We start from the raw sequence: 12,584 nt of genomic DNA on the forward strand, positions 1-12,584 counted from the left end.
GATGTCTGGGGCTGCTTCCTGCTACCACTGTGTATGATGGGCCCTTGCTTCCTTCCCGATGGAAGGAAATGCCAAAGATTTTTCAGTGAGAGGTTTGTGGTTCTTCCCCATTCAGGTTCACAGACCCCCTCATTACTCCTACTCTTTTGGAGCCTGCTTGATTGATAAATCAAGTTCTCAAAGCCCTGGCACACAGCACTCCCTACCAGTCTGGGGCTCAGATGCCCTCACGTGGATGGAGTCCCAGGGGAGTGCACAGCCAGCTGAAAGACTCTTGCCCTTGCTTCCTTGTCTTTGCACTGGGTTACTGTCTGGGTCACTTGCATTCTTTACATGTTTCATGGTGTCACTTGGAAGCCTGGCTCTGTTGCTCTGAACAGGGACAGAGGCCATGGCTGTATGTGTTTCCTGTAGTCCTTTCCTGTGTCTGTGTCCACAGGGTGGACCCACTCAGTCAACTAGTTCTCCCTGCTGCATACAGAGTAACTTTGCCAGCTGACCTGTAGTCTTGGAGGCCCAGGCAGTATCTTTCAGTGGAGAATTCTAGAAGGGAAGAAGGCAAGGGAGTCTATTGCCCTGCCCACCCCCATGTGTCTACTATTGGATCTTGGGTGGGGTTGCTCAGGTACAGCACGTGGGGAGGCTCTCTGTACCCCCACATCTTCCTCCTCAGCCTCTAAACAACCTGCCCAACCCTGATAAATCAATTTCTGGACAATCCAGATGATTTGGGTTTCAGCCCCACTCTCCTGTCTGCCTTCTTCCCACATTCATATTGTTACTGGGGCTGTTGGGTCAGAGTCTGGACTCTGGCAGCCCTAAGAAGCTAGGCTCAGCCACCCATCCTCATTAAGCCAATTAAAGAAACAATTACTAGTGAAACTCAGAGGAAGGAGATGCATTCATTGTGGCCACATAGGGAAGAACAAATAAAGAGGTTCAGTGTCCCCTAAGTCCATTTTTGAGGTACTGACAGGAGGTTTAGGTTTAAGTAGAGGGTAAGAGATATATACAGCTAAGCAATCCTGGTCCAGATGTGGTCTAACCTATCCCTGACCTGTCATGTCATTGTGTCATCTCCAGTCTCTCCTGCAAGGTGGTCTGCCAAGTTGTCAGAACTGTGAAACCTCTTCCTGGGAGACAAGTATATTCTCCCTCTTTCTGACCCCAGGCTTTGGACTTTTCCTTCTCCTAGCATGAGACTTCTGGGGGAAATGTCAATTCTTCAGGGTCCATTGTCTTTGTAACCTGAGAGCCAAAGGGAGAGGCACAAATGCCATTTACTCCCTGTGAGTCTTCAGGAAGGGGCAGGTCTTGTGAGCCCTTCCTTTCTCTATGACAGGATGCTGACAGACCAAGTCCTGTACAGGTAAGTCATAACTGCTGTGAGTTCAGAATTCAAAGCCTGTGAGGTGTAGGGGCACAGGTCTTTGATCCCAGGCAGAAGCAGATGGATTTCTGTGAGTTCAAGGTCAGACTGGTCTACATAGTGAGTTCCAGGCCAGCCAGGATACAATTCCTGGCTCTTCTGTCACCTCTCTGCTTCTTGACCATTGTGAGCAGAACAACTCTATTAGCCACACCCTCTGCTACATGATGCTCTGAGGGATCAGGGACTAAAACCAAGACAAATCTTTCCTCCTTTTAACTTGTTTCTGTCTTAGGTATTTGTCTCAAAGGCAAAAAGCTATGAACACACAAACAAAAAAATTTTGACTTAGTTTTCAAAATCAGTTTTATCCAGAAATACTGCTTTTTTCTTTCAAGGATGAGAAATCTTGTGGGAATTGCTGCCTTGTCCCCAAGAATGACTCTAATGGAGGCCAGATCTCGATCTCATGCATGCATGAGTGTGTGTGTGTGTGTATGTGTGTGTGTGTGTGTGTGTGTGTGTGTTCAGTATGTGTGTGTGCAAGCCAGAGGTCAGTCTTGGATGTTGTTCCTCAGGTGCTATCTTACATTTTTTAAAAAATTACATTTATTTTGTGTGTTGGTGGGGAGGCTCCCATGTTTGAGTGTGGAAGTCGGAGGACAACTTTCGGGAGTCAGTTCTCTCCTTCCACCATGTGGGTTCCAAGTGTTGAACTCAGGATGTCAGGCTTGGTGGCAAGCACCTCTCCCCAATAAGCCATCTCATCAGCCCCACCTTGTTTTTGAGATAAGGTCTCTCACTGGTCTGGAACTTGCCAAGTAGGCTAGCTGGCTTGCTGGCAAGCCCAAGGGAACTGCCTATCTCTCATTCCCTAGTGCTTGGATTACAAACTCACATCACCACACCTGACTTAAAAAATACATTTATATTAAGCATGGGTTCTGTGGATCAAATTCTGGTCCTTGTCCTGGCACAGCAAGCCTTTACCAACTGAGTTTCTTCACACCCTCAGGAGACTCTATATTTGGCTGGTAGGTGGGGGTCGGAAACATTTTCTGATTTCCTGTTTCCCTGTAATGAGGTCCTCTGTGGGACCATTTCACAGAACTGCAAGCCTCCTTTAATAGACCTGCCAGGAGCCTATGTCCTTATAAATACTTTACAAACAGAGAAAGCATGACCTGTGATAAGATTCACAGCTATAGTTTATCCCAGTGCGCACACAGAGAGTCAAGGCTTAGGGAACTGGGAGTAAGAAGACTGTGAGTGCTCTCTGCATCCCGCACTTGGACAAGCCTACTATGCAGGGATGCGCTGGGAGGGAGAGGCATGTATGAGTGTCTCATGTTTCCACAGAGCTGTAGCCTTATCTCCAAGTCAGGCAGCATGAGCTAATTCTTGGATCTCAGAAACCTGATTCCTTCCTGCAGAAGGAAGCCTGGCAGCCCACAGCCATCAGCACCTCGGACAGCGTTCGGGTGGCTGCTGGGCCTCAGGGAAGAAGCACTGCTTATGAGGCTCAGAGAGCAGCCAAATCAGAGTGGATGGAACCTGGCTGGACTCGCTGCCACTGACATGTACCTTATCCTACCACACGGGCAGAGGGTTCTTGTGGGTGGTACATCCATGACCTCTGGGAGGGTGCAGAGATGACTTGAGTTTCATTAACGTGGTGGTACCACATTGTTTGAACTCCTTACCTTGCCCATATCTTGGGTATCAGGGTTTGTCTTTGGTGCCCAGCATAGTATGTACATGGTATCTAATATAGTTTACATTGGTTCCATGAGAAGATGTGACATTTAATATTGATTGTCAGCCTGACAGTCACCCAAGAGTCAGGTCCCTGAGCACCTCTTTGAGAGAGTTTTTAGATTAGATTAATTGAGGAAAGACCCTCCCTGAATGAGGGTGGCACCAACCCATGGACTGGGGTCCTGGACTGAATTAAAAGTATAAAGTGAACTGAACGCCAGTATTCAACTCTCTGCTTCCTGACTGTGGATACAATGTGACCAGCTGCCTCATACTCCTGCTGCCATGACTTCCTCACCATGATAGACTATATTCTCAAACTATGAGCCAGAATAAACCCAACCCTTAGGTTGATTTTGTCGGGTATTTTGTCACAGCCCTGTGGACCAATAAGAAAAGCAGCTAATGCAGTGTACTAGCCTGAGCCATGGCCAAGTTCTATGTCTGCATGAACACAGAGCCAAGACTCACAGTAGGGAAAGCCCGCATGGTCTCAGATGAACCTGCCTTATCAAAAGTCTGCCTCTTCAGCTATCCTTAGGTGCTTGGTGAGAACATGGAAGATTGCTTGATTAACAAGTCTACCAAGAAAAAAGCTACAAACAATTAGGCACATCTTCTGGTGGCCTCTGTGTCTGTGGGAAGCTTACTGTGCTGCCCAGGGCAAAGTACCTCCAGCTCTGGGCTTTTCCCATTTTTTAGATTTATTTCTTTTATGTGTGTGAGTATTTGTATGTATGTATGTGCACCAGTACATGCCTAGTGCCCATGAAGGCCAGAAGAGGGTATCAGATCCCCTGGAACCAGCAATATGGACAGTGTGAGCTGACATGAGGGGTGCTGGGAACCTAATCTGGGTCCTCTGCGAGAGCAACCAGTGCTCTTAACTAATTAGCCATCTGTCTAGCCCCATTCTATCTTGTTTTGCTCCATCACACAACTGGATGTTACACATCATGTTCCAAAGTCAGCCTTGTAGGGACTAAGACACCCAATGATGGAGTCTTTCTCTAAAGAACAGTTCATCATGGAGGAAGCAGCCCATCAAAGGAGATAGGATGTTGCAAGAGCCATCCAAAGACTGGCACTAGTCAAATGTGTCATCCAGCCCTGGGACATAGGTGCTTGAGAGAGGCAAGGTCTGTACGAAGAGCGGGTAACAGGAAGGAGGTGGATGGGTCACCTACTCAGCTGGCAAGGGCCAGGGGTTTGAATGGAGATGTTCCTCTCTGTCTTGAATGTGCTGGGCATCCAACAGGCACTTGCTGCTGGGCAAGTAATTAGGCAGTGCCCTCTGCCAGCCAGAGGACAAGGAAAAGCTTCAGCAGGCAGTGAGCTGTGGAGCTCTCATAGCTGGTCTCTGGCCACCATGGGTGGGAATGAAGCCAGCCCAGTGCAGAGGAACAGCACAAACTACCTTGGCTAAAGACATCTGACTTACAGTTGGAAGAGTTATGGGGGACTCATACCCTGGAGTGAGCAGGCCCAGGGACAGCACGAGACTCTTCATTCTATAAATCCCCTGCAGGAAAGATAATTAGAGATGTAGTCAAAGGCTCTGAGAGGGCTTTCTGGGGCTGGTTGACCCTCTTGACTCACATGTGTTACTGTGATCTGGCTAATGGGCCTGGCATTGTCTTCTCTGTGAATTCTGAAAAGGGCTGTGTGAGTATCTTCGAGGGCTGAGACTAGAGCACTCCCAGTCCCCTTCACTGTGGGCATTTCAGGAGCTGGGAATGGAAATGGGTTCTTGGGTCAAGGTGGCCCTGTGGACCAAGCCTTGTCTACTCTTAGACAACCACTGTGAGGAACTAGTTGCTGCCTGACAGAACTAGACAGGCCATGGTGCCCATATCCCACAGCATCCCAGACTAGTGCCCAGCACCCAGCAGACTACCATCACCCTTCTTCAGTAAGTCCTGTGAAGCCAGAGGACTGGGGCCTGGCCAGACTGAGAAAGAGGCACAGGGCATGCTTGAGTCTGTGTGCCTCCAAATAGTCCCAAGAAGAGGCAGGAGAGAAACTAGCAGCAAGTAGAGTAGGAAGTATGTGGGGCAGAGTCTGAGGACATGGCTCAGTGGATAAACACTCACCATGAAAGTGTGAAAAGAGAGTTTGGGTCCCCAGTGCACACATAAAAATTGGGCAGTCGGCATCCTGCCTGCAGTTCTGGTCCTCAAGATACAGAGACAAGATTTGGCTAGGCAAGATTAGCTGAGTCGGTGAGGTCCAGGTTCAGCGAGAGACCCTGTCTCAGTAATTAAAGTGGTGAGTGACTGAGAAAGACAGCCACCATAAACCCTGGGTCTCCAGACATACACACATACATGCATACCACATGTACATACACATATAAAAAAAGAAATATGTATGTGGGTGGGAATGTGCAGGACAGGATACATGAATGAATGATGAATGGGTGCATGCATGGATGAATGCTATGATGCATGCATCAATGAATGAGATACATGCATAAATGTACAATGCAGTGCGTGCATGCATGCATGAATGGATGGCATGATTCCTGCCCTACCATTGCTCACAAGAAGACAAATGCTTCCTGGTAGGTTAGATGAGTCTGAGTACTCTTGTGGGTACATGGGCAAGAACGCTCAGCACTGCCCCTGGGGACAGGTGAGGAAGGCTGCAGATGTAGAGGCAATACTTGGTTGGGGCCTGAAGGATACTCAGGGGTTGGAAGCAGGCATCCAGGATGAAGACACTGGTCAGGAGAGTGAAAAATGGGTCTTAGTGAAGAGCAGGGCTCAGTGAAGAACAGGGCTCATTGCTGATGGGTGTCACCAGAGTCCCAGACTAGAAAGTGCAGGATTCAATGTCAACTACATATCACAGACCAGCAGGCTTGACAGAGTAGTTCCACAAGCAACTGGTTGGTACTCAGGGCTTTGGTACAAGAAATGAAGCCTGAATTATGAGGGCAATTTAGGCTGGCCCTGAACTCACTATGTAGCTGAGGATGACCTTGAACTTCTGATCCTCTTGCCTCTACCTCCATAGTGCTGGGATCCTCTACAGCACTACCATGGTGTACCACCATGCTAGATTTATGTGGTGCTAGGGATGAAACCCAGGACTTCATATATTCCAGGCAAGCACTCTACCAACTGAGCTATGTCTCCATCTCTCAGATTTGAGTCATATATACGTACACACACATATATGTTGTTGTGTAGGTGTGTGCATAATGTGTGTGTTTCAGGGGGGTCATGCTGTTTATGTGTGGTGGTCAGCAGCCAACTCTGTGCGGGGAATCAGTTTCTACTTTCACCTTAATGTGCATTCTGGGGATCGAACTCAGGTCACCAAGCTTGTGTAACAAGTACTTTTTACCTGTTGGCCATCTCACCAGCCCCAGGTTTGAGTCTTGCCTAGCCTTGCAATGTAAATCATGGGCTAAGGGGAAAGTTATATGCTAATGAAGCTCCTAATTATTATTCATGAGAAGACAGTCACCAAGGGGAAGTAGAAACCCCAGAGACAAGGAAAGGGCCACAATCAGGCCCTGCTCCTGGGAGGTAGGGCAGTGTTTCCAGACTCCTGCTTTGTGTGCCCGGTTTGCCAGTCCTGAGGGGCGGAGTCTATTGGTCCTGCTAGTTCTGAGGCTGCTCAACCTGCCACCTAGTGGACACCTGGGTGGAAGCCTATATTGTGTGAAGCCAAAGGGGTTTCCCAGGGAAGGCTGCTTTGTGTAAGGTTTGTGGCAGAGAATGGCAGGGAGCATCACTGTTTGCACATTGGGGTTGGAGGGGCAGCATAGCCCATTTTCTCTGAGTTGGAGGTGGTTATAGTGACTGAATGATGTTTCGATCTATTTTTTGTTAACCATAAACCCATCTATACCACCCTGCTTAGTACCCATGGGTCTCCAATGATAATAGTTAACCTTCTACAGAGCCTTGACATATATAAACTCTGAATTCTCTCAGGAACTCTAAGGTAGGTACTTTTCTCATCCCCATCCAGAGACTCAAAGAAGTAAAGCAAAAAACTGCTCAAGCTCACAAAGGAAGTTGAAGACCTAGAACTGAAGCCGGACACTGTCATCCTGGGGCAGAGAGGAGAGAGCTCTGATGACCCAGAAAACCAATGAAGATTGTGACCCAGAGCCAGGTTCTGGCAGATCCTGGTCTTTGTGGAAGATTCCAGCTCTATCGTAGGAGTGGAGCCTGGACACCTTCAAAGTCTCTGTTTTCCTATCTGCATGAGGGGAGAATGAACATGAATCCACAGGACTTTATCAGTGAATAAAGGAAAGGGCACTCACAAAATACCTGAGGGATGGCAGGTACCTACCTCTCTTCTGCATAAAGCTGCCTCCAGGCTAAGCTCTGTTGCTCTTCCCACGCTAAGGCTTATGCAGTAAAGGGAAAGACTGGAGTGACTGGAAGTGGGGAGTAGAAGGGACCAGATTGACAAAAATGGATGAACTAAGCCACAAAAGCATGCTGCCTGGTAAATGATCATTCTCTTCAAAGCAATAGTCCTCTAGAGTGTGCAGTGTTCTAGAGCAAAAAACCAGAAAGTCAGTGCACTGGTGCTGTTTCTCCTGCCTAGACTGGAATCCAGGGCCTCCAACACACCCAGCCCCGAGGCGTCTCATTTCTGATGTGAAGGTCTTCCCAGCACACAGGAAGGTCTCCATTTCTTTCTTTATCTGCTTTCCTGCATTGGAGGAAGACAGGCAATTCTGCTCTAATCTGAGTCACAGCTGGTTCAAAATTTGGGCTCACAAGAGCTTACCCCAGGAGGGGGAACTGGGATGTTCCAGAGGATGAATTCATACATCTGTCTGAGGGTAGGCTCTCTGTGCCCCTGAGTGTACATGGGGGAGGAGAGGTGAATCTATGAGAACACCCTTTGTTTGAAAATGCTATTATATCTAAATGCTATGATATCTAAAACTTTGTATGCTAATTTAAAAATAAAACTAAAATTGAAAAGTACAAGAAAATGAGCTAATAACAAAGAAAGAAGAGGAAGAGACGGAGAAAAGAGAAGGAAAAGGAGGAAGAGGAGGAAGAGGAGGCAGAGGAGGAAGGGGAAGAGGAGGAGGAAGGGGAGGAGAAGTAGAGGAAGAGAAAGCCTAGATTTGAATTTAACATCTTGTTGTGTTGCCCCCCCCCAAGGCCTTTCATTAAAAAATTTTCATTCTCTTGGTTTTTTCCTCTAACCTCTACCCTTTTTATCCCTCCCTCCCTCCCTGCCTGCCTCTCTCTCCCCTTTCCCTTTCTTTCTTCCTTCCTTTCTTTCTTTCTTTCTTTCTTTCTTTCTTTCTTTCTTTCTTTCTTTCTTTCTTTCTTTCTTTCTTTCTTTCTTTCTTTCTTTCTTTCTTTCTTTCTTTCTTTCTTTCTTCTCTCCTGAGTCAGAATATCACTGTGTAACCCAAGCTGACTTGGAATTCAGTCTTCTAGCCCTAGAAATCACTCATGCTGTGGCACTGTAGTCATTAGCCCCTCTGTTTGGGGGGATTTTTTGCTTTGTTTTGTTTCTGTCATCATCAGTTACTAAGGTGCTAAAGTTTCACAGTCACATTCAAGGGATATTTTACAATCCATAGCCATCTACTTTTCATATATATATATATATATATATGCACACACATATATATATATATATATTTCTGGACAAAGTCAGGTATGCCCTGTATCTCCTTATTGGTTGAACTGAAACTCATTACCTTATAGAGCATTTGAATCCCCCATACCCAGTAAAATGTTTTAAAAGAAGTAAGGATGTCAAGTGTTTGTGTTTGCAAACACATTTTATTCCGGAGACAAGCTGCACTGGCTTGGAAGAAAAGATCTGAGGCTAGTGGATTCTGCACTGGGACCTCCTTCCTGACAGGGAGATGGCTCAGTAGGCAAAGGCTCTTACCACAGAGCCTGAGAATCTGAGTTCAATTCCTGGAACCCATACGGTGGAAGGAGAGAACAAACTCCTACAAGTTGTTCTCTGATCTTTCTCTCTCTCCTCTCTCTCTCTCCTCTCTCCCCTTTCTCTCCTCTCTCCTCTCTCCTCTCTGTCCTCTCTCTCTCTCTCTCTCTCTCTCTCTCTCTCTCATCTTTCCAAGAACAGGTGGAAGTTTTCACAATTTGGAACCTTTGGTTTATGAAAGATCATCCAGGAGCAAGACTGATGCCATTCTGTTCCTCCTAAGACTTTTAGAAGGTCCCTCCGGGCAGCCGGAGGCTGAGGCTGACCTGGACCTGGAGGGTTATTACCTGGGCCTGTTTAGACAGGGGTTGGATTAGGTGACCCCAGGAGGTCCTTGCGGACACGAATTCTGGGCACCTTCGTGACCACGTGTGAGTGTGTGGGGTGTTTGTGCGTGTGGGTCTGTGGGAGGCGCGTGTGGCCACGGGTGGGTGTGTCTGTGGAGCCCCAGCAGGCGGCTGCGGCCGGCTGTTCCCACTTGTGGCTCCCGGGCGCCGCCAGCAGGCACACCTCTGGAGGACGCTGCGGGATCGGAGCTGATGACTGAGGGCGCCGTCTCCGGAGTGATGGCAGTGCGCGCGGCCGCTTTGCCGCCTCCGCTGCTCAGCCGGGATCTCCTTACGTCAGGGTAGCTGGATCCCCTCACCGCGGGAGCCAGTGAGCAGCGAGAGACCCAGCCAAGCGCGCCGCGGAGCCGATCGCTAGTGCCGGCGCGACCCGCCGAACCCAGCCGAGCCCAGCCTGGCAGGAGGCAGCGCCCAACCATCCTAGGACGCCGCACAGGGACTCCGCACTCCGGGCCGCCACAACCTGGGACTCGGGAGCGCCGGGCTCGTCCTGTGCGCCCCTCGCCATGCGCGCCGGGCTCCTGGGCTCTAGCGATCTGCCCCAGAGCCGCGGCCACCGGAGCCCAGGCCTGGACATCTCTCATTGAAATAGTTAGGTGACCGGGACAGGGGTCGCCACGTCGGGGACTTGTCCGGGACCCGCGGAGTTGGCTTCCGAGCGCACAGAGCGGGGCCACCCGCACCGCTCCACCATTACCTCCCCGGGCGGAAAGGAAGAGCTGGTGGCGGTCGCCTCCCGGCTGTGGCAGCGGCGGCGGCGTGCCTGCCTGGCCGCCGTCGGCGTACTCCTAGCCATGGCACTGGGGCTCCTGATCGCGGTGCCCCTGCTGCTGCAGGCAGCACCCCCGGGCGCCGCGCACTACGAGATGCTGGGCACCTGCCGCATGATCTGTGACCCGTACAGCGTCGCTCCTGGAGGGGGCCCTGCGGGCGCCAAGGCTCCACCGCCGGGACCCAGCACCGCCGCCTTAGAAGTTATGCAGGACCTCAGCGCCAACCCTCCACCTCCCTTTATCCAGGGACCCAAGGGCGATCCAGGGCGACCGGGCAAGCCAGGGCCTCGAGGCCCTCCTGGAGAGCCAGGTCCGCCTGGGCCCAGGGGTCCTCCCGGGGAGAAGGGAGACTCGGGGAGGCCGGGGCTGCCGGGGCTGCAGTTGACAACCAGCGCAGCTGGTGGCGTCGGAGTGGTGGGTGGTGGAGCCGGGGGTGGTGGTGACATGGAGGGCGAAGTGACCAGCGCGCTGAGCGCTGCCTTCAGCGGTCCCAAGATCGCCTTCTACGTGGGACTCAAGAGTCCCCACGAAGGCTACGAGGTGCTCAAGTTCGACGACGTGGTCACCAATCTTGGCAATCACTACGACCCCACCACCGGCAAGTTCAGCTGCCAGGTGCGCGGCATCTACTTCTTCACTTACCACATCCTCATGCGCGGGGGCGACGGAACCAGCATGTGGGCGGATCTCTGCAAGAACGGGCAGGTCAGTGACTTTCTCCCACACTCGGCTACCTTGCTAGGGTCCCACAGATTGTGGAAGACCTTTACCCACGCCTGAAATCGGGTGGGGAACTATCCCCTTTTCTGCTACCAAGTACCACCAGAGCAAGTCTGGGGATGAAGTGTGCGTTGGACCGTAGATAGCATCCCGCTTCCCAGCGCTCTTGGGCTGCCTTTCCCAAACGTAGCGCACAAGGGTGCACAGAGCCCCTGCAACCCAATCTGGGCTCCCTCTCCCAGCAGCCTTCGCCTGCAGTCTCTGGGCTCTTCGGAAACCCCAGTTTTCTGTAGCTCCGTAGTTGCAGGTAAGGTCACCCCTTGCCGTCCAGTTTCCTTCATCTCGGTCTTAATCCCAGTTTCAACCCTAGCACACTGGGCCAGCGCCCCTGCAGCCAGCTCTCGCCACCCTTCTGTGATTCTCTGGCTGTGGGATGGGGAAGGAGGTGGTGAAAACGGAAGAGAGCTTGGAGGGGCAGGGGGAGGGAGTGTTGACCCCGAAGTCGCAGTCAGAAGGCCGACCAGGGACTAGCCAAGGAGGTTGGGCAAGGCCGTGGGAAGAGGTGCCTGCATGACCTGGCCACTCCTATGGTTCACCCTGCAGGTGCGAGCCAGCGCCATCGCCCAGGACGCGGATCAGAATTACGACTACGCCAGCAACAGTGTGGTACTGCACCTGGATTCAGGCGATGAGGTGTATGTGAAGTTGGATGGAGGGAAGGCTCACGGAGGCAACAACAACAAGTACAGCACATTCTCGGGCTTTCTCCTGTATCCCGATTAGGAGCATTGAGGGCGCGAGCTGGGGTGGCTTCAGGCCGCTCCATCTCCACCCAGGGCGCGCACGTGGCTCTTTGGTGAGGGTCACTCTTTGACTTCATGACACTTCCTGACATCTCCGTTGAAAAAGACATCCCTGCTGCCTTTCCCGTTTTGCCTCAGGCCTCAGTGTGTCTGTGATTCACCGTTGCTGCGGGGAGGCTGTGTCCCTGGTTCCTGTGACCAACCCGGGGAGGGAGAGGAGACACCCGAGTAGGGAGCTGAGCGCGAACCCCAGCCCTCTGGGGTTGGTGATGGGGCAGCCAGAACTCTGGAAAGCTGATTGGACCGGACAGGCGGCCCTCTAGAACCTGAGTTCTCCTGGAGCTCCCCTTTCTCCAGGTGTCCCCAGGCCAAAGGTTCCGGACCCCACTGCTAGCTGGGGCCTCCCTTTTTGTGACCCGCAATACTTGTGCAAATTATCCTGTCCACCAGCCAAAATCCCTGAGCTGAATTCCAGCAAACAGAAAATTCACCTTGCCACACACATCAAACTCCCTCGGAACTCAGACCCTCTGCCATGCATTAAATTATGTTTTTAGACTATGGGCTCCTGTTCTTTTTGTTACTATGGCCCCCTGTCCCGGACTCCAGACTCCCTTTGTGAAGGCCTGTAATCTCATCTATGACCTCTCTCCAGCCAGTGCCCTGCCCCTGCCACCTGGGATGAGCTGAAAGGTGAGGGGGAAATTAGAGCAACATCCCACCCTCTGCCCTGCAGCCCTGAGTTAAGAAGATGGGAGGAGGAGACCTGAGTTAGAGAAAGACAGGTGAGAAAGAGGTCTACAGTTTGGAGGGCTTTATTCTCCAGGTCTCCAGGAGGAAGTTACTTATCTCTGAAAAG

The 12,584-nt window shown here is 51.0% G+C and overlaps 1 protein-coding gene across 1 annotated transcript; it reads left to right on the top strand.

Moving 5' to 3' along the window:
- The first annotated feature begins 10,150 nt into the window (after window positions 1-10,150).
- Window positions 10,151-12,258, top strand: C1ql2 (complement C1q like 2). The gene is made up of 2 exons (XM_008841406.2): window positions 10,151-10,907; window positions 11,526-12,258. The coding sequence occupies exons 1-2, from the start codon at window positions 10,224-10,226 to the stop codon at window positions 11,703-11,705; spliced, it is 864 nt and encodes a 287-aa protein (XP_008839628.1). The 5' UTR covers window positions 10,151-10,223; the 3' UTR covers window positions 11,706-12,258.
- The last annotated feature ends 326 nt before the right edge of the window (window positions 12,259-12,584 follow it).

The sequence above is a fragment of the Nannospalax galili genome, unplaced genomic scaffold, assembly GCF_000622305.1.
Source record: "Nannospalax galili isolate Female #2095 unplaced genomic scaffold, S.galili_v1.0 scaffold779, whole genome shotgun sequence".
NCBI lineage: Eukaryota > Metazoa > Chordata > Mammalia > Rodentia > Spalacidae > Nannospalax > Nannospalax galili.